The sequence below is a fragment of the Papio anubis genome, chromosome 18 (assembly GCF_008728515.1).
Source record: "Papio anubis isolate 15944 chromosome 18, Panubis1.0, whole genome shotgun sequence".
NCBI lineage: Eukaryota > Metazoa > Chordata > Mammalia > Primates > Cercopithecidae > Papio > Papio anubis.
In genome coordinates, this window is record NC_044993.1 from 2,110,881 (window position 1) to 2,136,138 (window position 25,258).

At 57.7% G+C, this 25,258-nt stretch overlaps 1 protein-coding gene across 2 annotated transcripts in view; it reads left to right on the forward strand.

Moving 5' to 3' along the window:
- Positions 1 to 25,258, forward strand: part of SLC7A5 (solute carrier family 7 member 5) — a 39,572-nt gene that overhangs the window by 2,523 nt on the left and 11,791 nt on the right. For both annotated transcript variants that reach the window (XM_003917291.3, XM_009197016.4), the window contains exon 2: positions 15,238 to 15,363. In XM_003917291.3, coding sequence (XP_003917340.1) covers positions 15,238 to 15,363 — 126 coding nt within the window. The remainder of the gene's footprint in view (positions 1 to 15,237; positions 15,364 to 25,258) is intronic.

Genomic DNA, 25,258 nt, shown 5'->3' on the forward strand with positions numbered 1-25,258 from the left:
GCAGATCACCTGAGGTCAGGAGTTCGAGACCACCCTGTCCAACATGGTGAAACCCCGTCTCTACTAAAAATACAAAAAATTAGCTGGGCGTTCTGGCAGATGCCTGTAATCCCAGCTACTCAGTAGGCTGAGGCAGGAGAATCACTTGAAGCCGGGAGGTGGAGGTTCAGTAAGCTGAGATCGTGCCACTGCACTCCAGCCTGGGCAACAAGGTGAGACCCTGTCTCAAAAAAAAAAAAAAAAAAAAGCAGCCGGATGCGATGGCTCAAGCCTGTAATCCCAGCGCTTTGGGAGGCCAAGACGGGCAGATCACGAGGTCAGGAGATCGAGACCATCCCGGCTAACACGGTGAAACCCTGTCTCTACTAAAAAATACAAAAAACTAGCCAGGCCTGGTGGCGGGCACCTGTAGTCCCGGCTACTCGGGAGGCTGAGGCAGGAGAATGGTGTGAACTCGGGGGGTGGAGCTTGCAGTGAGCTGAGATCTGGCCACTGCACTCCAGCCTGGGCAACAGAGCGAGACTCCGTCTCAAAAAAAAAAAAAAAAGCAAAATTATCTGGGCATGATGGCGCACACCTGTAGTCCCGGCTACTCGGGAGGCTGAGGCAGGAGAATTGCTTGATCTTGCCAAGATCAACGAGCCGAGGTGGTACCGCTAAGCTCCGCTCTGGGTGACATGTTCCTCCTCCTTTACCACCCCCCAGCCCTGGAGTTTCTGTGACTGCCAGTATACATTTCCAGAGCTGCTTCTGTTACTAGTATATCCCTGGCCTATTTATTTAAAAGATCGTAGTGTACAACTTGTTCTCCACCTTTTTTTTTTTTTTAAGCCTAAAATGGTCTTGCCATGTTCCAGGCAGTACGCAGAGGCCACCCTCTGGCTTTTTAGCTGCTAAGACTTCCCTGTGTCTTCCCTGTGCTCACCACACCACCCCCATAGACCCCTGTGGAGGGCTTTTGTGGTTTCCCAGCTTTGTGCAAATGGTAAAAGGGTATGTTGTCTTTGGTTTTTTGTTTTTGTTTTTGTTTTGAGACAGAGTCTCTCTGTCACCCAGGCTGGAGTGCAGTGGCACCATCTCAGTGCAACCTCTGCTTCCTGGGTTCAAGCGATTCTCCTGCCTCAACCTCCCGATCTTAGATTACAGGCATGAGCCCTCGCACCCGGCTGGGTGTGGATTCTAATGTAACAGCTAATATGCCTTCCAAAGAGGCTGTACCGAGTCACACGTTCCTGGATTTAATTTGTGGTAATAGGGCTTTTAAAAGTATTTTTATTTGTTTATTTTTATTGTATTTTTTGTTTGAGATGGAGTTTTGCTCTTGTTGCCCAGGCTGGAGTACAATGGTGCGATCTTGGCTTACTACAACCTCTGCCTCCTGGGTTCAAGCGACTCTCCTGTCTCAGCCTCCCGAGTAACTGGGATTATAGGCGCCCACCATGCCCAGCTAATTTTTTGTATTTTTAGCAGAGATGGGGCTTCACCATGTTGGCCAGGCTTGTCTTGAACTCCTGACCTCAGGTGATCCACCCACCTCTGCCTCCCAAAGTGCTGGGATACAGGCGTGAGCCGCCGCGCCTGGCCTAAAAGTATTTTAAATAGCTTTCCAGCAGTCCTTTTGGTCCCAGGAGATAGACCCTGGAGGCAGGCTCTAGAGTGCCAGCCCTCTCTGACCCAGAGGTGAGGGTTATTGTTAATAGGAACCCTTTCAGGAAAGGCGAGGGCCTCACTTCTCATGTCCCTAAGCCATTCGTACTTGTTTTTGTCTGACCCACCTGTGTGTGTGGTGAGTGTATGTGTGTGTACGTGTTGCTTTTTTTTTGGAGAGTGATTTTCAGTAACAAAGGGATGTGCTCTCTGCAAGAGTGAATCTATTCTTGCCCCTGTGTGTAAGGCAAGAAGGAGAAACTGTGTTCTCTGAACAGGAAGACCCTGCTGAGAGAAGGAGGTGTGTTGGGGTTCAATCATTCTGGTGGGAAAAATATTAGAGATAGTTATAGAAATAGTCACAAATCTTGGAAGACCGAGAAGAGCTGGCTGAAGGCGGCCTGATCTCCTTACCTTTAGTTAAACAAATAAAAATAGTATTAAAAGAAAGGCAGAGTAGTTTACCTAGCTATCTTGTTTACTCATAATCTTAAGACCATGGACGCTTAAGTGCTTTTTACGTGGCAAGTCCACCATGTCCATTATACTCTAATGGTGTTGACTCAAGCTTTCGAGTAATCTTACCGAATAAATGCGAGTCTGACTAGCTGATCAGGGCCAAGTAGCAATTGGTTTACAGGACTCAGCAGGGAGCCTGTAAGCGGCTGGGACCCGCAGCTGGACTGGCAGAGCAGAATATCTGTGTGTCAGTGTACTTTATTCATCTGTCTCCGGGTCAGGGGTCTGCAAGGGACAGACTCCCTGCAGCTGGTGCCCCCTCAAAAGGAGTGATGTCACAAAGGTGGGCTTGTCTGAGACTGGTAGAACTCCACGCCGATTCTCAGGTCATTCTGACTTCAGCATGGAGAAGGACAGTGGATGTCCCAGGAAGGAAGACCCTGCCCTGTAGGGGAGCTTCTGACAGGTGCATGTGGCACCATCTGCAGGTGGAGTGGCAGCAGCATTCCAGGTGCAGGGGGCAGCCTGGATCCCGGACCGGTGGGCAGGATGGGCGTTCCGGGATGTGAAGGAGAGGCTGGGCCTTTGATCTGTGGACATTGCTCCTGGACCAGTGAAAAGCCATAGAAAGTGATTTTTTTTTTTTTTTTTTGAGACAGAGTTTCGCTCTTTTTGCCCAGGCTGGAGGGCAATGGCGCAATATCGGCTCACCGCAACCTCCACCTCCCGGGTTCAAGCGACTCTCCTGCCTCAGCCTCCTGAGTAGCTGGGATTACAGGTGTGTGCCACCATGCCTGGCTAATTTTGTATTTTTTAGTAGAGACAGCGTTTCTCCATGTTGGCCAGGCTGGCCTGGAACTCCCGACCTCAGGTGATCCGCCCACCTCGGCCTCCCAAAGTGCTGGGATTACAGGCATGAGCCACCGTAACCGGCTGAATTTTTTTTCTTTTTTCTTTTTTTAAATGATCACAGGTAAGGTTGGGTTCCAGAATTTTCTCCTTAGGAAGGGAAAGGGCACCTTCTACCCCCTTATTACTTGAGCCTGATCCTACAGAAGGTACAATGGTTTTGGGTCTGGATCCTCAGCCCTTGGGCCTCTGAGGCTGCCTTGGGAGAGGGTACAGATTTGAGAACAAGGATCTCAGTTTTGCTGGCTGTCTTTTCAGTGTCCCAGGCACGTCCCACAGAAAGTTTCTTTTTGTGAAATAATCGTGTGAAATGGGTTGGCCTCGGTGCTTAGAACCATCCCACTGACGGTGACAGTGAAAAAAATCCCTTGCTTCTCGGTCTGGTTAGGAGATGAGGTCCTTTCACCCGTGTCTTCGTGTGGCTGCGCTTTTCACTGATCATAAAGGCGAGAGGAACAGCTCCATGTGTCTGTTTCCGGATGGCCATGTGGAACTTGGCATGAGAGGAGGGTTGTGTGGGTTATTTATTGCTTATCGAAGACTTGGTAGCGTGGACTGGAAATTCAAGCGATGCTGGGTTTTTATTATCAGAAGGCGTACAGGCTGTAGCTGAGATTCTGGCTGGGCTTGGATTTGGTTTGGGAAGTTTATCTGACCTCCCTGGGCCCCAGCTGGCTCTGCATAGCGAGTAGGGTAGCATCTACTCAAAGTCCCAGCCACAGCCGTGGACCGGCACTGGCCCAGGCAAGTTCTCAGTAAGTGGGAACTCGCAGGTTCAGAAGATGCTCTGGGCCTCAGGGGCTTCCACCTCCAGGGAGGTGCTCTCAGAAGGAGGGCCCGATGGACTCACCGGGTCGTGGAGGAGATGCCCTGGCGCAGTCTCAGACACTTCCCCAAGCGCATAGGTGTTAGAGAAGTGACCTGCAGACAGCTCCTCCATGCCTTGAAAGCAGAAGTAGCCCCCTCCTGTTTCCCTGTCCCAGTTGGGTGAAGGATGGGAGTCTGCTGGGACAGTCCCAGGCGTGCCGTCACGCAGGGGCAGGCCGTCCATCAGCCTTGCGGGAACACCTGGCCTCGTGGGAGACGGTGCCAAGGTCCCTGGAGTGAGGTGGCTCTCCTCCCCATGGCTGTCACTCCTCAGTAGATCGGTGTGGGCGGGTGTGCATTTAGGAACCTGTGAGCTGAGACATGGTCCAGCTAGCATCAAGCCAAAAGCAACCAAAGCTTTGAGAAATCCACCTGGCCCCGCCGAGTCAGTTTCTGGCTGTGGAATGCGATTTGCCCCAGCGCCAGGTGTCTGGGAATCCCAGGCCTCCGTGTGGGAAGGTGCCAGTCGCACGGGCTGTGACTGTCCCTCCACGTGCCTGCATCTCCTGCTCACTGTGCACTTTGAGTAGCCCTCAGCCTCACTGTCTCCTCCTTTGGCAAAAAGGAGGAAGGAGCAAGGGAACAAAGAGAGGGAGGGAAGAGCCGGAGAGGAGCCAGGGTTTCCCTTCATCTGGAGCTCTGGGTGCGAGACGTCACCCACCCACGCTCAGCACAGGCCCAGGGTCCGGGGGCTGTGGGTGGAAGTAGGAATTGCCACGACTGTCTCTGAGCCCCTCCCTGAGGGTGAAGGGTGGGTTTCGATGGCTGTGGCCTTAGCTGTGGTCAGCGGAATCAAAGGCCAGGGGGCCAGTTAGCAGTGACCAGAGAGCAGAGGGGGCCTGTGTGTGTTTTGCCCCAGGGTCTTCAGGCTGCCTGGCTGCCTCTCTCCGCCCCCTGGGGTGTCCAGCGCCCCCCCTCCCCGCCGCCCGAGGTATCCAGCACCTGTAACCTGTAGCTCTGCTTCTCAGTTAAGGCCTGTTCCAGGGCCCCCCCACCGGGTATCCAGAGCCTGGAGCCCCACTTCTCAGTCCAGGCCTGTGTAAACCTGGCCCCGGGTTGGGTTTTGGGATCCCTGCACCCCTCCATCCCCGACCCCCCACAGCTGGAGCCCCGGCTCAGCCAGCAAAGGTTCTGCATGTGGGCCCCAGAGCTCAAGCCGTGGGCTCAGTGCAGGCGGCAGCAAGTGATTAGCACTGAAATCCGACTTTCCCAGCCAGACATGAAAGTGCCGCTGGCGCCTGGGCAGGTCACGCTGCGTCACGGGATTCGGGGCAAGGTCGTCGGGGGAGTTCATAGAAGCACATGACCTGAGCCACGCAGGAAAGCCTAACGGGCACTTCTGACCCTTTTTCCTGGATCACAGACCTCTTTCATAATCGAGCCAAATGTGCAGAATCTTGCCCAGAAATGTGTACCAGCTGCCTTCACACTGAAGGGTGGGCTGTGCAGACCCCCCAGGGGCGCAGGCCAGGGTGAGAGTCACCCCCCGGAGCGTGGTGTCCAAGGCAGGGCACACGCCTGGACTCTCACCTCCTGTCACCACTTTCCACCCCAGCCTTTGGAGACAGTGATAATCCCCAATTTACAGCTGTGGAAACCGATGCAGGAGCGAGCCTGGAGCCACGGGCCACAGTGCCCACCTCTACACTGAGGCCACTGTTTGTCATCGGGCATAGGGGAGCACACAGCCACGTCTGGGGAGTGTGGTGGGTGCCAGGGGTCTGGGGAGGTGTCAGTCAGCAAGACTGGGTGGCCCAGTTGGCCCGGGTTAGGACACAGGTGGGTCAGAGGCTCGTCTGTGTTCCCCTGCCACCCCTAGGGGCCCCTAGGGGTGACTGGGGAAGGCCCTTCGCAGCTCGTCCACCCATCTCCATCCTTCCCAGACTCAGGGCAGGTACCCTGCACAGCCACAGGTTCTGCCCCCCAGTAGGCCTGGCCCTCCCTGGATCGTCGCCTGGATGGCTGGCCATGGGCAGGCCTTGCCTGGCCCGTCTGCAGGGACAGGACACGTGTACGCACGCAGATTGCTACTGTGTGCCCGCCCGCTCCCCGGAGGCCCTGTGGCAGCATCCCCTTCCCCTCACTGCCCTGTTCCGACAGGAGGGCCCCCCAGCGTCTCCTTCCCTGGTACTGGCCGAGTCCTGAACTCTCCCTCTGGAAGGCAGACCCTCCGGGGTGGCCACAGCACCTGCGTGCCTCCCGGAGCGTGGAGGCGTCTCTTTCTGTGCATCCCTGTCTGTCAGACTGCCCCAGATAGGAGCCGTTCTCTGGCTTTGCCCGCCCCTCCCCTGCCCTAGGGTTTACCCACTATGTGAGGAATGAGCACCGACCTCCCATTCGGGTCTTGGAGCGTGACGCCCACAAACCCGATCCCTTGCTGAGTCATCCTGACCTCGGGACGGGCCAGCACCTGTCACTGCTGAGACACTACATGTGTGAGCTGCTTGTTAACGAGAAAGCCAAACTCTGTAAAATATTTGAAGAGATTTATCCTGAGTCAAATGTGAGGACCAAGGCCTGGAGGCCCTGAGGACATGTGCCTCGGGAGGTGGGCCACAGCTGGAATTCATGCATTGTACAAGGACAGAAGTTACAGGCAGACATCAGTCAGTACATGAAAGGTGTTTGTTGGTTCTGCCCAGAAAGACGGACAACTCCAAGGCGGGGAGGGGCTTCCTGGTCACAAGTGGGTTCAGAGATTTTTTTTTCTTTATATATATATATACACACACACACACACACACACACACATATACACACACACATATATATACATACGTACATATATATACACATATATATGTGTGTGTTTGTATATATTTGTTTGTTTGATTTTGAGACAGAGTCTTGCTCTGTCACCCAGGCTGGAGTGCAGTGGCGTGATCTCAGCTCACTGCATGCTCTGCCCCCTGGGTTCACACCATTCTCCTCCCTCAGCCTCCCAAGTAGCTGGGACTACAGGCGCCTACCACCGCACCTGGCTAATTTTTTGTACTTTTAGTAGAGGTGGGGTTTCACTGTGTTAGCCAGGATAGTCTCGATGTCCTGACCTCGTGATCCACCTGCCTCGGCCTCCCAAAGTGCTGGGATTATAGGCAAGAGCCACCGCACCTGGGAAAAGATTTTCTGATTCACAATTGATTGAAAGAGTTATTCGCTAAAGAACTGGAATCAATGGAAAGGAATATCTGGGTAAGATGGGAGGTTATGGAGACCAAGATTCTTTTTTTCTTTTTCTTTTTCTTTTTTTTTTTTTGGTCACCCTGGCTGGAGTGCAGTGGCATGATCTTGGCTCACTGCAGCCGGATTTAAGCGATTCTCCTGCCTCAGCCTCCCAAGTAGCTGGGATTACAGGTGTCTGCCACCACCACGACCAGCTAATTTTTGTATTTTCAGTAGAGATGGGGTTTCTCCATGTTGGTCAGGCTGGTCTCAAACTCCTGACCTGGTGATCTGCCCACCTCAGCCTCCCAAAGTGCTGGGATTGCAGGAATGAGCCACTGAGCCAGGCCAAGATCTGTGTTTGAATGTTAGTGCTGGTCAGCTGTACCTGAATTCCAGAGGGAAGGGGTCATATGTGATCCCTCTTCCCCTCGTGAGCTGAACTTGTTTTACAGGTTAACTTTGGAATCCCTTTGGCCAAGAGGAGGGGTCCATTCAGTCAATTAGGGGGCTGAGAATTTTGTTTTTGGTGTACGTGATCAAACTGCAGCTGGTACAAAACCGAGGCCACGGTGACCCCGGGGTCCGCCAGCTTTGTCCCTGTGCTCTCGAGCTGCCAGCGGCCAATGCAGGATTCTGCCCACGGCTCACATGTGTGGCTTCAGAGCCTGAGGGTTTTTGGGGCCGTGTCTTCACCTGGTACCATGTAGGAGCCCTATGAGCTGAGTCAACTGGAAGAGCCGAGGGCCTCTGCAGAAGGCCTGAGCAGGGCCTGGGCTCTGTCCCTGGAGCTCTGAGTCCCTTAAGCTGTGTGACCCGGAGCCAGGTGCTTAACTTCTCTGGGCGTTTGCTTCAGAGCTGGGAGCCTGGGGTGGCTTGGGTGGCTTGGGTCTTTGGCAGGGGTCAGATAGGAGAGGGGCCAGCCAGGAATCAAACATCCCTGACAAGTGAGGGGACAGGTGAGGAGGGCAGGGCAGGAGGCCTGGAGCACTTGTGCAGCAGCGTCTGGGCTGGTGCAGGCCCTGAGATGGCTTCAGGCCCTGCTCAGAGCTGAGGGCTCCCCATCACCAGGGATTCTTCCATCACTGCACCTGCAGAGCCCACTGGGATTGGGGAGAGGCCCTGGCCTCCATTTGGAACAGCTGCATCCGCCTGTCGGGTGTACAGGCTGTGCACTGGTTAAGCCTGAGCGCAGAGTCTGTTCAACGAGTTCATTGTGTAGTATTTGCTTCCGCTTGCTGTTGAGTTGGACTGGCCTGGACGCTGGCCAGGAGCCCTCGTGGGTTTGGTGCTTCTCTTTGACAGCCGGCATTGAGAAGCCCAGTCAAGTGGCTGGAGCACGAGGGTGAGATTGAGGAGACCTGGATGGCCTCACTTCGCTACCCAGGAACTGCTGTGTGACTTTCAGCAAGTGGGACAACCTCTCTGAACTCGGTTTACCCCAGCCATAAAATGGGGGTGTTGGATTGGCTGCCACAGGTATCCTTCCACCTCCACAATACTGTGACTGGAGCGGGTTTTCACTCCTTTTTCTTGTTAGCATAACTGTTGGAGCTGTGGAGGGTTTGGAGTGGGCCACAGATGTGTGAGGCTCCGCACTTAGCCAGCAGTGGCAACTCCTTATCACTGGTGCCCACAGCTTCATCTGTGCCCTGGAGATACTCACACTGCGGTGACTGGTCAGATTAATGGTGATGCTTTCACGGGGCGCCATAAGACATGACCGCGAGGCATTTCGCCCATGCAGCAGGAGGCAGTGTTACAGTCTGTTGGAAACAGGAAAGGGAGGCTCAGTCCCTGCATAGGAACTTGCCCGAATTCACACAGCATTTCAGCACGGGGTGGCCTGGTTTCAGAGTTTCAGAGGGAGGGGTGGCCCTTCCTGTTGGTCCTGGTGGTCTCGAGTCAGGACCCTTGGGAAACCCATGTCCACCAGGACGCTTGTGTCTGGAGAACCTGACCAAATGAGAAGTTGCCCTTTTCAGGTTCTCCTGCTTACCCTGGGACTTGGGGTGTAGGCAAATTTCAGAACTTGCCAAATCTGCATCTTCCTGGCCTGTTTAAAATGAATGTGTCAGCTCCATTCCGGACAGCAGCTGACACCTCCGCCCCTGTGCCAGACAGGACAGTGTGGCTGGGCGTAACTCAGCCCCGGTTAAAAATGGAAAAAAGTACAAAGACATGTGTTCAAGGGCTGGTGACAGAATTTGAAAATGTGACACCAGCCTGTTAGTAATTTGTTTCCACAGAAATCTGATTCAACACTGAGCAGACAGGTGTGGCCAGGGCCTTGGGACCGTCTCTCTGCTCGCCCGGGGACATCTACATGTCCGGCCTGACCCACAGCAGGGCCTTGTGCTCTGCGGAGACTGGGCATCAAAATTGGAGCCATTTTAAGAAGACCATCCCGGCCAGGCTCACGCCTGAAATCCCAACACTTTGGGAGGCCAAGGTGGGCGCATCACCTGAGGTCAGGAGTTCGAGACCAGCCTGGCCAACATGGTGAACCCTTGTCTCTACTAAAAATGCAAAAATTAGCCAGGCGTGGTGGCAGGTGTCTGTAATCCCAGCTGCTGAGGCAGGAGAATCACTTGATCCCGGAGGCAGAGGCTGCTTGAACAGGTGAGAGAATGGCTTGAACTCAGGAGGTGGAGGTTGCTGTGAGCCAAGATTGCACCATTGCACTCCAGCCTGGGCGACAGGAGCGAGACTTTGTCTCAAAAAAAAAAAAAAATGGAAACGCTGCCTTTGCTTCCCTGCCCTGGAGCTGCATCGTTTTCCTTGGGGTCTCCGGACCACTTTGACCTCTCCGTGGCCAACGATGGCGGGGAGGCGGGTGGATCTGGAGCCGACATGGGCAGGCTCAGCATTCCAGCCCATTGTGAGGTGAGGTTGGCCTTGGGTGAGGACAGGGGTCACAGGGTCAGACACATTCGTTTTCTGGAGCCCAGTAGAGGTGACGTGTCCATCAGGAAAGCACCTGCCTATGCTGGGGGCGCTCCGCCAGCCTCCCTGGGACCTTATTCTGTGCAGATGTGTCCTCTCCCTTTCCCCCCACCTGCCTGATCAGAAGCTCTGGGTTTCCACCCCCCCCCCCCCCCCCCCCCCCCCCCCCCTTTTTTTTTTTTTTTTTTTTGAGACAGAGTCTCACTCTGTCGCCCAGGCTGGAGTGCAGTGGCCAGATCTCAGCTCACTGCAAGCTCTGCCTCCCGGGTTCACGCCATTCTCCTGCCTCAGCCTCCCGAGTAGCTGGGACCACAAGCGCCGCCACCTCGCCCGGCTAATTTTTTGTGTTTTTAGTAGAGACGGGGTTTCGCCGTGTTAGCCAGGATGGTCTCGATCTCCTGACCTTGTGATCTGCCCGTCTCGGCCTCCCAAAGTGCTGGGATTACAGGCTTGAGCCACCGCGCCCGGCCCTCCCCCGCACTGCTTTTACAAGCCTCCCCAGGGGATGACGTGGGAGATGGTGGGGGCTGTCTATCAATGGAGAAGGTGGAGGTTTGCACTCAGAGCAGAGGATGTTTAGACTTGAAGGGGCCAGGCAGGAAGGTACTGGTTTTACTAAGCCCCGTGTTTATTGGGCACCCACTAAGTTCGGGGCCCTGTATGTACCGAGTGGATTCTGACAAAGAAGCCGTCGCAGGAACCCCAGCTTGCTGCAGAGGGGGGCCCAGGCTCCAAGGCTGGTTGTCAGGGTTACCAGGTGCTGGCTCGGCTAGGGGCTGCAGGCTGCGCTAGGCGGGACTGGGCTGGGCTGGTACCTGTGCCTGGTGTCGGCCCAGCTGTTGTTGCAGTGGTCAGCTGCCGCTCTCCAGCCCAGGGCAAACAGCTGTGCCAGGTGCACCCTGGGGGAGCAGGCTGCGTGGGCTTCCTGCAACTGGTGAAGCTGCCAGCCACTTCCTCTGTGCTGTCTCCAGCAGACAGTTCTGGTTATACAGTCCTCATTTGCCTATAAAGCAGGCCTTGGACCATCTCTGCCCCAGCCCCAGTGTTAGCCCTTTGTATGAACAGACTCTGAAACCGTGCTCAGAACGCACCCTCTCTTTAAAAGACTCCTGGAGGCAGTCCCTGGGGGCCTGGCAGTAGCACCTGTTTCTGTTGGGCCTGAAAATGACAGAAGGGACTGCCGTATGCCCGCCTGGGGCACTCACAGTGGCTGTGCTTGGACTTGAAGGGGTCCCGGAGGATCATGTTCATTGGGTGCCCCCACTTACAGACCGGCCAAGGTGCTGAGCCCTGCCGGACTCACTACTCTGTCCGGCTCGGGGGCAGGTGAGGACCGGCGGCCCAGGGAGTGGCCTCTGGGGCCGACAGATAATTTTCACTGTGGCTGGTCCTGAGCCTTATCCACGCACGCTCCTGTACCTCTGTATCTGGTCCATGTTTGTTACTTGAAAGAATCAGGCATTAGTCTGTGTGGGGAGGGTTCATGGGGCCTGCAGGGTCCCCACCCAGCCCGGGCCCACAGGTCCCACCTGCTCTCCACATTGAACGTGCCTGTTACTGGCCCTTCCCCTACCCTCTCCTCCAACACTGGACCCTGGGAGATCGTCCCTGTGTCTGTGGTGGGATTTTATCAGGAACTGGACAGAGTTGGGGCCAGAAGACCAAGCTGCCAGCATCAGGGGAGGTGAGCAGGGTCGGCTGCCGCAGAGGTGAGCGTTCACGGGCATCAGGCAGGGGAGGCAGGCACCTCAGAGAATCACCTCCCCAAGGGGAGAGAGGAGAGGCCAGGGGCCAGGAGAAGGCAGCCTCTTGGTTTACAAGTTGTGGGTGTGTGTGAGGGAGCGGGGTTGGGGGATCAGCCTGCGGTAGGCACCTGTCCCATCTGTGGGACCTCCCTGTTCAGGCACCTTCTTGCACGGTCTGTGAGGTCAGTATCACTGCGGGCCCCACCCCAGAGATGGGGAGGCACAGGGGTGGGGGTGTCCCCCACCTCATGCCGGGTGGTGGCAAGCTCCCCAGGACGCCCCAGCTCTGAGCAGGGCAGGTGGCGAGAAGAGTGGGAGGTCTTGGTGCCCACACCAGAGTCCTGAGGAGAAGTGGGCTGGCTGCGTCCCCAGTCCCTCCTGCATGAGCCTTAGGGCATCTGAAGTGGCTTTTGAGTCAGGACCAGGACCACGGCTTGGGCCTTACTGTGACAGGTGTCCTGGCCGAGGCCCTGGCGCTGGCTCTGGGTGTGGCTGGGGCTGTCCTTCCTTCACCGGGCTGTGGGCCTTGCTGTCAAGGCCCACCTGAAGATGAGGATGTTTCTGTGACTCAGATGGCCCTGGGGGGTGGTGGGGGCGCAGGTGAAGGGAGGAGGAGGGCAGGGGTCCTTCCAATGCACTGCCCCCAAGGGACCCCGGCTCTTTGGGAGCTCCTGCCAGCCAGCCAGGTGAGGACGAGGACGAGAGCACCCCAGACTGGGAGGGGTCCCCAGCTCAGCCTGCCCGGCTACCTGTCAATCAAGCCAAGCCACGCCACGAGGCTTGATCTCCCAGGATCCCCGGGACGGCCTTTATCTCTTGGCCCAGCTGTCCCCACAGGCCGGCGTGGCCACATTTATCTGGGGATGGCCGGCCCTGTGTGCTCAGCCTCCTCACTCTGACTCAGGGCACAGCCCTGCCGGTCTCCCTGCTGTATGCTGCTGGGGCAGCCAGCAGCCCCTCCGTGGTGTGGACACAGGCTGGGGAGAGGGCAGGTGCCAGCAGGGGCTGAGGTTCAAACCCCAGACTTCTCCCATGACTGCCTCGCGTCCTTAAGGTCAAAAGGTGCTGAACCCACATTAATTCATGTATTTAAGATTTTATTTCATCTTAAAACTTTAAAAAAGAACACTGTGGAGAATAATGAAGCCTTTGTTTACTCATCACCCAGAATCAGTGAACATTAAAATTTATGTTGTTATAAAAGGAATAAATATGATAAGGTCCCCTTTGTTCTGTGGCCATTTTGCTCCCCACCTGACTTCCAAAACGCAGGCCCGCCTGTCTGCCCTGTGGTTATTTTTAATGTCAGGAGATGATCCAGTGGCACCCGCCGGCCCCTCAGGACTGTTTTTGGTTGGGGAGCAGCTGGGTTGGATCTGGACAGACAGGGTCAGGCTGGCAGGGGGGCCCTGGCCTCTGCCCCACCCACGGTGGCAGCCCTGATGGCTGGTTGGGCACTTCTGGGCAAATCGCTGCGTTTCCTAAACCCCCCAACCCCCCAGCAGACATGATAGCCGCGGGGGCCGTGCTCAGTGTCCGCAGCGCCTGTCTGGCATCTGGAGTTCAGTGGTGGCAGCGTGCCGCGTGTCCCTTTTGGGGAAAGGCCTGAGTGCAGCTTGGCCACACCTACTCCCGCCTCCCTCCCAGCATGAATGAGCGAGTGATGCAATCAGCCGGCCTCTTGCAAATCCGGAAATCCCTGGCTTGTCCGCAAGGTCCCCGAGGCCCAGTTTCTTTTATGGACACTCCCACACACACACACCCCATAAGGAAATGGGACTGTCAGGTCAGGACCTGCCCCCTCACCCTGTGCGGCAGAGAAGGAACTGCCTAGACCCACTTGCCTGGACCCACTGACCAAACCCTGCTGAGCCCCGAGGGTTAGACTGGAGAGCTCTGGACTGGTGACATCTCCATGTCCCTGGCAGCCCTGGCAAAAGGGGAGTGTCCCACTCCTCACCTCTTCTCTTTGGATGAGGAGTCGAAGGGAATTTCAAGTATTTTATTTTAGGAATAGCAGCAAAAACACTGACTTTCAGACATTTTTCAGCCAGACTTTCCTGGTGTGTGGTAGCCATCTCCACTCTGGCACCCCCACAGTTGCAGTGGGCTGGTTAACTTCGGAGAGAGAGGCGGGCGGGCGGGCGGCCGGTCCCGCACCTCAGGACGTTTCCCATGTTTGCTGGCTGCTGTCATCAGTTAGTTAGCATGGATGTCTTTCCTGGGGTCTGTTGCTGAAATTCTAAAATTCCACAGGATTTGTTCAGCTGAGGAAAAGCCACTGGAGCCCCCAAGACCTCGGCTGGCCAGACCTTTCTGAGCGTTACTCCCAGGGGGAAAGAGAAGAGCCTGTGGCCTTTCCGATGCCCTCACCTTCCCACAGTCTGAGCAGTGCGGTGCGGGGAGGGCTGCGAGAGCCGCGCTGTGCGGGTCGCCTGTGCCGGGCCTTTGCCCACTTCTGGGGTGTAGAAGTTCCCACTGGCAGATTTCAAGCTCCTAACAGCTACGAATCGCCTTGTGGGCACGGAGGGGTGAAGGGTGGTGCAGCAGGCAGTGAGGGTGTTGGGGAGTCAGTGCCTCGGGGTTAATAGGCTTTTACTTCGTTTTAAGTTGTGGGGGTGGCTGTTTCCCCACCAGCTCACAGATCCCTGAATAGCGGCTCAGCCTGCCCACATATTGCAACAGAACCCCCTGACACACACACACACACTCTGGCTCAGAGCTGGGTGCCTTATAGGGCCCAGGAGGACTTGCTGGTGTCTGGAGACCTGTCTGAGCGTGCCTGACCGCACGTCTCAGCTCCTTCTGGGGCAGGCAGGGGCAGGCAGGGGTCCCGGCCATCTGTGTGGAGTCACTCAGGCTTCTGAAGCACATGGTGCTATTTTGGGTTTCATCGTATGCCCCCAAAGCAACAGGGCAGCAGGGTCAGCTCTGCTCACCACAGGCCCCTGTGGCCCCTCCCAGGCTGCGCCAGTGCCCCGCCGTCCCCAGGTGACTCGCCAGGTAGTTCCAGGATAGCGGGACAACCCGCTTCTGCTGGAATCCACAAAAGATCCTCTCTGAGGAAGGGGCCCCGCCCTCATGGAGTCTGGCAGCCCGGCTGTGCGGGTCTCACAGGCAGGTCAGGGTGCTAAGTAGGTGCAAAGAGGTGTAATGGGCACCTTCCAAGCGGCAGGGTCACCTTGCTCACCTGGATCTCTGGAGGCAGCAACCCCACTCAAGGCCCTGACTATAGGTGGGACTCCGTGGCCTGGTGTTGGCGGGGGGCGGGGATGAGGAAAGGTCCCTTACAACCCTTGAGGGGCACCTGGTTTATCAAAACAGGTCCCGGAAAGTCAGAACCTGCCCTAGGGTCTGGCACGGGACTGGAGCTGTTTAAGGAGCTTGTTTTTCTGGTGGACCCAGCCCTGGCCCTGGGGTGGGGTTGGGGTCATCACATCCCGACCTCCCCCAGAGCTGGCATCTGCCCGTGAAACTCACTGCCACCCTCTTGTCTCCACAGTGCTGCTCACGGCCGTGAACTGCTACAGCGTGAAGGCCGCGACCCGGGTCCAGGATGCCTTTGCCGCTGCCAAGCTCCTGGCCCTGGCCCTGATCATCCTGCTGGGCTTTGTCCAGATCGGGAAGGGTGAGTACATCCCCCAGGCCCCACCGGCAGCCCCTCGAGGCTGTGTGTCCTTCACAGGGCATGAGGTCCCAGTCCGCAGCTCTGAAGTACTGTACAACATGGAGACTTCCCTCTGGGAAAATCACCCAGCAAGTGAAATCCTACGTGCTCCCCTGTCCCTGGGACAGCGTGGCCACCACTGGGAGGGGCTCTGGCAGTTATGCTTTTTTTACACTGTGATGTCTGTGAGGCTTGAGTGCCCAGCTGATGTGTTGTAACCTCACCTGGGGGGATGTGGGACATTCCAGGCCCGGCAGGGGCTGTGCCTGCCAAGCTGACCACCCTCGCGCCATCTCACCCTGGGTCTCTCAGAGTCCCGTGTGCCGTCGCTCCCCACCCTCCCCCGACGGGGCCATGCTCCTGGTGTTGCTGTGATTTATTCATCATTCCGTGGGCAGGCGTAGGATTGTCTCCGTGTTTCTGTCTGCTGTTTAAAGAAGATCAGATAAGCATGGAAAACAAACCTTGTAACCCCATCACTCAGATGTTAGCATTCGGTCCACTGTCAGCATTCGGGAGCAAGTGAGAGCAGTCTGGCCCACAGGTTTTAAGACTGGCTGGCCCAGGCTTTGTTCTTGTGCTGTGTGATCTTGGGGAAATCACTGACTCTGAGCCTTTTTCCCAGCTGCTTTCTCTTGGGGCTGCTGGGAGGAATAAAGAGAATGAGTATGAAACAGCCCCCGCCCCCTGCACCTGCGTTCTCTGTTGACATGGACTGACACCATTGGTACTTTTTGCTGGGTGTCTCTGGACCCTTGAACACACGCCCCATAGATCTGTGTCCTGTGTCTGCCTGCAGAGCCTCCACCCTTTCCACACTGCCATTCTGCAGTGAGGTTGGGCTGGGGTTTCACAAGCGGTTCCCATTTGTGTGGTCACAGACCCTGAGACACACTGTCCTGGGCGCTGGATCCCACCCGTGGTCGGTTACAGTTGAAGTGGAGGGCCCTGTTGCTTGAGTCCAGCATGGGTGCCTCTGTCGGCAGTTCCTTCTGAGTTTGTCTCCATCCATGTTGGAGCCAGCCTAGGAGCAGAGCAGTCAGGAGCTGGCCTCATTCTCTTCTCTCCCAGAGCCTCAGTTAGGGATGTCTCCAGCCCTGGAGCTGTGGAGCTGTCGCTGGGTGTCTGGCGGATGCACGCTCTGGTAACTTGGAGTCGCTGATGGCTGCAGAGAGGCTGCCTGGTCCCACGTGGCTGTGGGGGAGGCAGGTAGGACCCCAGGGCTGCAGAGGACAGGACAGGGACCTTGCTCCTGGAGGCAGGGAGGCCCCCACCCAGCAAGCTGTGAGCTGCCCTGCAGCCCATGCACGGCCAGGCCAAAACAAGCAGACATGAGGACGCTGCCTCCTGCATGGGGCCTTGCCTCAGGGCTGGGCTGCTCTCTTGTGTGCACTCTACCACTGGTAGGCTGTGAACTGAACGGTTGCCCAGTAGCACCCAGCACCCAGCATGCAGGTTTAGCTGGGCCTCCGCCTTGCTCCCAGCGCCCCCTGCTGGCCGCACACGGCACTTCGCCTTAGGGACAAAGGCCGGCTGCAGCTGGGGAGGGGTCTCTGCACCAAGCAGGTAACCTGGGGCTGCAGGGGGATGCGGTGCCGGGATATACTGACCTCACGACAGGGAGGCGAGCTCCAGGTGCTGGGGCCAGACTGTCTTTATCAAACACATCAATCTGTACAAAGCCTGCAGCAGGCGTTCATCGAGGGGAAGTCCCACCCGATTCTCAGGTGGCTCTGGAAGGTGGCCCAGGTCAATTCTTCAGGAGCTTGAGCCCATCCCCCATGCCTGTGTCTGACCAGGGATTCTCAGAGTCACCGGGGGTACCAGAGCCACTCAAGAGCTGGCAGGACAGGGCTGGCGGGAAGTCCCAATTCTGAACCTTCCTGGGACCTCAGGTTCCAGCACCTTACTCAAAACAAGACTAGCTCATTCCATGGCTCCCGGGCACTCAGAAGTTGCCCAGGGAGGTGGTTGGGCCTGAGTAACATGTTACAGGCAGGAGACAAATGGGCCCTGTGCTTCCCAGAGGGTGTGCATGGAAGGATCCTGTGCCTCCCAGGAGGTGTGCATGGAAGGGTGCTTTGCTCGTGAAGGCCTTTGCTTGGCTGCGCTCATCAGGTAGCCAGGAAAGATTTAGGAGGGGAACGTGATTTTTGTAAAAACACATGTCAGTAGGGAGAGCAAAGAGCTTTTTGTTCAACTTGAATACATAATTGACACAGTGCAGCGTCTGCAGAATTCCTGTCTCCTGTTTGGCTTCAAGATATTTATTTTGTTACCAGATGAATGCCTTGCTTTTAGAAGATACATTGTGTTAATTCCTTTGTCCCAGTTGTCGAGCTTTATAACCCCAAGGGCACAAAGCCCTTGGGTAGCTGCCCCTCCCCTCGCTGGTACCTGGCAGCAGAGCCCCCAGATACTTCAAGGCAGAGACTCCGGCCCCAATTTTGCAATGATTGGTCAGTGAGAATGCAGCGAAAATCTGGCAGAGCAGGCCTGGCCCAAGCACCTGTCCCTGCCTGTCCCGCATCCTGGGTGCCCTGCTCCATCAGAGCTGAAAAGGCTCCTCCTTGCTGCTCTTGGCCCCCAGGTGGGCTCTGTCCTGTGGAAAGGCACTGGCCCTAGGGTCCCGGAGGCCCTTGGCCGACCGTACAGCCTCTTGCCTGTTTCCTCCTTGTCAGGGAACTTCGTGATCACCCCTTCCCAGTTGGCCATCTGCAGAACTGTCTTCTGTCCCATGTGCTGCATCTATGCCGGGTCCCAACGAAGACATGGCCTTGCATCCAGAGCTCGTGGGGGGACGTGAGAGCCATAGGCACGTGAATGGTGAATGGGAGAGTCGCAGTGGGGCACAGGCAGGGCCCTGGTGCAGACCAGAAAAGCCCTTCTGAGGGGTTGGGCCTCCCTGAGATGTGGGCTGGGAGGGGCAGCTGGGTGAGTGACAGGGGCCAAATCTGGTCAGGAGCCCTCACCTCTGCGTCTTGGGGGAGCCACGGCTGCCCCTAGGCTGGGGCGTGAGGACACGCAGGCTTAGGTGTCACACGAGGTTCTGCAGTTAGTCCCAGCCTTTTTGAAAGGGGAGACAGTACTCAAGTTAGGTTTCAGATCTGACCCACCGTCCCATGAGGCCCACGCTCAGGCTGTTCCCTAAGGAGAAGGGTGGCTGGGCCCTCGCCTGCAGGGTGGAGGCTGGGAGCGAGTGCACAGGCTCTGCTGTCTGCTGTCCGAGCCCAACGGCGGCACCATGTCCCTCTTGGAGGACACAATGGGACGCTTTGTACTTTTGCTCAGGCTGCAGCAGTCGGCGGCAGAACAGACTAACCTCTGCTTGAGCAGTTCCACGTTGGATAGTTGGGCAGATTAAAAAAAGGTTCCGTAAAAACTTTCTTTTCCTTCTCCTCCCACGTTGTCCTATTGGAGGTCATTATTCCCTGGAAGCAAGATTTGCCCTTTCACTGTGTCCACAAAGAGGAAAGAAAGCCACAGCCAGCCAGGGCGGCGCGCCTCTTGCTGTCCTTCGCCCCAGGAGAGGAAAATGCTTCCCCTGCGCAGGGCTCAGACCCCCACCGAGTGGCCTTGCTGGGCTGCTGGGCCCTGGTCCCGGTGGCTGAGACCCCTGGATGTGACCCGCTGGGCCCTGGTCCCGGTGGCTGAGACCCCTGGATGTGACCCGCTGGGCCCTGGTCCCGGTGGCTGAGACTCCTTGTGCATGTGACCCGCTGGGCCTTGGTCCCGTGGCTGAGAGACTCCTGGATGTGACCCGCTGGCCCCCAGTCCTGGGTGAGACTGAGACTCCTAGATGTACCCGCTGGGCCCTGGTCCCGGTGGCTGAGACCCCTGGATGTGACCCGCACCCATGAGTAGGGCACTTCTGGATGGTCCCGTGTCCCAGGCGGAAAATACGTGTGTGCCACTGGGCTGTGGAGGGGGGGACTGCCTCTGTGTGTCACATGACAATTTTGAAATGATGGTTTTCCTTTGGTTCTTCAGCTAGTGGGGCCCCTTAGACCCAGAGAAGTGGGGTACCCTGCCCCAGGTCCCACAGCCATGAGCCCACAGTGGGCAGGTCCCTCCCCACCCCCGCTGTGACCCTGGGCGCAGTGTGCAGGGTCGAGCACTGCTGGCGGAAGGCCTACACCTGTTCCCAGGGTGCGCAGCGCTGGGCCCGTCTGCTCTGGGAGGTTCATGTGGGCTCTCGTGTTCCGGGAAAGGCTGACGGGACGGTCTGTCCTGAGAGGGTGCGGGTCTGGAGGACATCTCTTCTCAGACTGGTCCCTGAGCTTTGCTGAGCTTCCCTGAAGGCAGCCCCCCGAGCCCCTCCCCCTCTGTCCTGAGGAGCTTCGTGGAAGAAGAGGTGCCGCCACCCTCACCTGGCCCTCATCCGGCTGGGGGTGTGCGGCCCTGTCTTGGTCCCTCCTTCCTGTGGGTGGGCGCATCCGGCCCCCAGGCAGTGTTTCTGACAAAGTCCCCTCAGTGGTCACAGCACATGCCCGGCTGCTGGGCTGTTCTGGTGGGAAAAACATTTCGCCCACACTTTGGCTGGCTGCGGCTCTGGGGTGTGGAGGGGTCACCTCGTGGGGGGTGGATGGAGAGGCCCCCCTGGGCTGTGGCTTAGAGCCGTTCCTTCTTCTGGGCCTGGCTTCACCTGAGTGTGTGCGTGGACCCCAAGCTGGGCTTTCAGGCGCCCCCAGCAGAGCTCAGCCCAGCCTGCTCTGACTCCCAGATTGGGACTGCGGGCTTCCGGGGTGCCCTCCCGGAGAGAGGGCAGGGGCAGGCGCTAGATGGGCTGCTGCCTTGGGATTCTAGTTTTGCCGCCCCCCCGGCCAAAGTGAGTCTGAGCCTCGGTGTCCTCCCCTGGGAAATGGGCTGTCCTCTCTTGCTGGGAGGAGGCCAGGCTGACCGCATTCCCGGCACGGGAGCCACAGCCATGCAGGGTCTAACGGCCCCTTTTCCTCACCTCATGCCCTGACTGCCACTTTCTCCGGGGGTGACAGCAAGAGTGGAGCAGGCCTGGGTGGCTGGGTCTCAGCCTCAGAGGGTCTGGTGCTGAGGCCCTGCTACCGGAGGCCGGGGGGAGAATCGGTAAGAGACCCTGGGCCAGGTGCTCAGCCTCCTGGCTCCTAGACGCCCCCTCGCTGTGTTTCCTCATGGGACAGCGGGCTCTCTGGGGCTCCTCTGGTGTGGAGGAGAATCCTGTCAGATCAGACCCCACCCTGAGGACCCCACTTACCCTTAATCTGTAGAGGCCCCATGTCCACGTACGGCCACACTGGGGTTAGGGCTTCCACGTCTGAGTTTTGGGGGATGGGATGGAGCTTCGGGCCCCACTCCCCTGGCAGGAAACAGGGCAAGCCCCAGGGCCTCAAAGCGAACCCCAGCTGGGGCCAGGCTGTGTTAACCGAGGGAGGAGTCGGCCTCTGCTCTGCCTCGAGCTGCCAAAGCTCACTTTCCAGAGACGCTTCCAGGCTGGCCTCCCTGTGGGGTACGCCAGGGCGCCTCTCTGTGAGGCGTCTCAGACAGGCTGAGGGTCACGCAGGGACAGACAGGACACTGCACTCAGGGGCGCCCAGATTGGTGCCAGGCTCTGCTCCAGTCAACCTGGGCCTGGAGCCAGGGCTGCGGCATTGGCTGCCCCAAGGGCGGGTGCTTCGCGACGCAGGGCACCTTTTTTGGGCCTCGAAGCCCTTGCGGTTGATAAAGGACATTTGACCTGCTGCTTGCTCTGGGAGCTCTGAGTGTGTCCCAGGCCTGCCATGCTTCTGTGCCGCTGGCCTCGGGAGGATGACAGGCCGGGGAAGCTGGGGCTCTGCCGGTGCCGTGTGCTGGGACAGAATCAAAGGACAGGAACGGGGCTTGTTTTCCCGCTGCCTTCACCTCCCAGTGCCCTTGGTCAGACGCATGGATGGAGGCCAGAGCGGTCAGGGGAAAAGGTGAGTGTGGGAGGTGTCGCAGCCACAGCCCTGTGCTGGGGACAGTTGTTAGGGTCTTTTCTGGCCTGTGGAGCTGGAAAAAGCTGTTTTACTTCTGGTGTGAGGTTGGCAGCCCTAAGCAAAGGGGCCTACTCCTTCGTGAGTTTCCAAGATGGACAGACACTGTTGGTGGTCAAAAAGTGCCGTGTGGTCACTGCCAGAATCCCCAAACCCAAATTCCTGCCCCATCACGGTTCCCAGACGTTAGACAGCCAGAATGAAACAGGCATGTGAAAAGTGGCGCCATGGCCTGGGGTGGGCAGACCAGAGGAAGCCCCAGGTGTGGTCCCCAGGTGGGGCCTGGGCTCTGGACCGAACCCGTGTGGCAGTCACTGCATGTCCTCCCTGAGCCCACAGGGCAGCTAGCTCCAGGGTACTGACCACACGGGGCTCACAGCCCCCCAGCCCTGGCCGCGGCCAGCCCTCTCTTAGATGAGGAGCCATTGACTGTGCACTCGGCTGGTGACTGAGCTGCAGCTGTCCTGCCCCGTGTCTGACGCACTGAGAAGCCAGGGAGGTCTCCCCTGGGTGGCACAGTTGGCCCCTCATGTGTGGTGACAGATGCCTGCAGACTGGCTTTAGCAATGGACATATACAGACGGTCCCGGTCCTGGCAGCCAGAGGTCCAGACCCAAGGTGCCACCTTCCCCTTCCAGCTGCCCGTGGCTCCAGGAATCCTCGGCTGCTCCAGCTCCGCCTCGCCTGGGTCTGCCTCCTCCGTGTCGTTGGCCTTAGTGCCCACTCTAATCTGGGATGATCTCGTCTCAAGGTCCTTGGCTAATTACACCTATGGAGACTGCATTTGCAGCTAGGACACATCCCTCAGCTCCACTGGACGTGAATTTGAGGGACACTGTTCAGCACACTCCACCTAGAGCCCCAAGGGGCCAGAGTGCAGCGTGGTTGGAAGGCGGAAGGCCCCAGCACAGCGGAAGGTCCATGCTTGCGGAGTGACTGTCTTGCCCCTGAGGTGTTTCCGGGGCTGGGGCAGGGCCCCGGGATGCCCTCGGGCATCCGGATGCCCTCCCTCTCCACATTCCCATGTTCCCAGGCTGGGCAGGCTGCTCTCTCCAGGGACACAGCGTTCATGGGGAGACGTTGTCCTCTGAGTCAGGAGCCAGAGGGTTGGCCACCTCACGGAGGAGGGGGGAGGATCCCGTTCCCATGTGCGTTTGGCCACTGGGGCGTCCCTGGGCCCTGTCAGCAGGATGGCTTTAGACACGGGCGGAGTCTCCCCTCCAGCCTCTGGGTGGATGGTTCCCATGGTCACATCTGTGGGACTCAGGGATCAAGGCCACTTTTCCCTGAAATCATCTCCCCAGGGCCTTTGGAGCGTTCCCACCACAATTACCCCTTTCTCGAGGGGATCCTGCTGACGAGGCAGAGGCTGCCGTTCCCGGGTCACCGCGTGGTTTTCTAGTTTGCCTGCTCCCCCAGGGTTTGGCCGTGCGTTTGCTTTCATGGCAACCCCACCAGCCCCTGAGGAAGATGCCTTTTAGGGACAAGGAAGGGGCTGGAAGTTCCCGTTCAGGCTCTGCGCTGAGGCTGTTCTTGCGTCTCTGTGGGCTCTGGCAAATGTCATCGTCTGTCCATGGTGATTCTCTTCCTCCCTTCCCTGTCACGCTGTCCCCTCCTCGTGGGTGGAGGCTGACTGGACAGTAGACTGCCAGGTATGGAGGCTGGGTGACTGCTGAATGAGTGAGCCGCTCAGCCATTCCTTCCGGTCCTGCCCAGTGCCTGGGGCTTCGTGTCAAAGCCAGGACCAAGCCCCAGTCTAGGGTCCGTGGGAGAGCCTGAACCCCTGCCCCCCTGCCTTCCTGCCTTCCCCCATGAGGGGTGAGGAGTGGGTCTGCCGGCTGCACCCAAGGCTGTGAGGTTGGGGGATGTCATTCCTCTGTGCATATCCACCGGCCTCCAGGACCTTAGACACGTGACAGAGAGAGGCCCTGGACAAGCTATAGCCCAGGAGGTCCCTGCAGGGCATCCCTGGCCACACTGTCCTAAGAATGGAAGCCACATGAGTGGCTTGAGAGGGGCGCTGCCGAGTCTCCCTTGCTGGAGCTTGTCCAGGCTGGAGTGTAATGGCATGATCTCAGGTCACTGCAACCTCCCGGCTCCCCGGCTCAAGCCATCCTCCCACCTCAGCCTCCCAAAAAGTTGAGACTAGAGGCCTGCCACCACCACACCCGTCTACTTTTTGTATTTTTTGTAGAAACGGGGTTTGGCCATGTTGCCCAGGCTTGTCTCCAACTTGAGCTCAAGCGATCCACCTGCCCCAGCCTCCCAAAGTGCTGGGACTACAGGTGTGAGCTGCCGCACCCGGTGCGGGGACGATTCTTAAGTCTGTGCTTGGTCAGAGCGGCTGGTATTTCCTTTGTTGGAAGTTTCAGAGGCTGCAGAATGGAACTGTGCACCCCAGGGAGCGCCACTGTGTGGGAGGTATCCCGTCCCCAGCTCTGTAGTCATGGAGATGACTGTGACCACAGAATGGAGTGAGACGCTGATTAAAACATTAAAGTTATCCAGGCCTGGCCTGGTGTGGTGACTCACGCCTGTAATCCTAGCACTTCGGGAGGCCGAGGCGGGTGGATCACCTGAGGTTGGGAGTTCAAGACCAGCCTGGCCAACATGGTGAAACCCTGTCTCTACTAAAAATACAAAAATTAGCCTGGTGTGGTGGAACTCTGTCTCCAAAAAAAATAAAAAGTTACCCAGGCCTTAGGGCTGCCAGTGTCTGGCTCCTGCCTGAAGACCTCATACCGTGTCCAGCATATTGTCCTTAGCAAAAGCAGCCACCCTCTGTGTGGGATCAGCTGCCTTTCCTGTCGTGAGGCTGGAGGTGGGTTCCAGGGATTGATGTGTCTGGCAGGGACCGTGGACTGAGGCCTCCTGTCCATCAGCTCAGGCTGAGTCCGGGGGGTGGTCACAGTGAATGGAGCATGTGTTTCTGGCCTCTAGGGCTCACCTTCACCCCCTCCCACTGTGAGTGCCAGATGGGGGAGGCAGGACCTCGCTTCTCAAGCAGCCTGGCAGGTCAGCATTTCCCCACTTGTAGCACAGATGCTTCCCCCTGCAGAAGTAAGTGGGCAGGACACAGTAGGGCTATGCAGATGTGAAGGGTCTGCACATTCCAGAACATTCCATCAGAGAGCAGATGGGAGGGAGGCCAGAGGGGCTGTGGGCGTCTTGGCCGACGTGCTGTGCAAAGTGCACTGTCCTGAGTTGCTCTGAGCTGCCCCCGCTCCAGGCCTGCAGGATCAAGCCCCGCCTGCTGACCACCCGGTGACCAGGACCTGGAACACATCACACGCAGGCAGTGGGCCCCAGAGCTCATTCTTCTCAGGAGATCAAGGCCTTGGCAGGGCGGGGTGGCGGGCAGCCCTCAGGGAACCCACCAGCGTCCCCATTGCAGGCTGAAGATCAAAGGCCCCAGCACACCTGGCATCTGGGACAGAGCTGGGGGCAGAGCCGCAGGCATCCAATAGGGAAGCAGGTGTAAAACAGGAACCGGTTCCACCCACCGGGAAGGGACCCCACCATGGGCTCTGCCGTAGGAAATCTGGTGCCACCTTTGAAGCTCGCACTTCGTTTGGGGCAATTGCCCGAAGTGCGAGCTTCAAAGGTGGCACCAGATTTCCTACGGCAGAGGAAGGTCTTATGGGAACCTCCCTTCACGGGCCCCCTTTGAAATTTGCTCACCTCGTTGCTCTGCAGTGTTCCCTGGACCACCAAGGTGTTTCCCCTTCTTGGGCCCCCATGGTGACCTGTGGTCTAAGGCCACAAGGTGGGACACAGCAGCCCCGGGGCCCATCTGTTCCTGGCCCTGCGAGACGGGCTGGTGAGTTCTCAGCACGACGGGCACTCACACACGGTTCTCACATGAACTG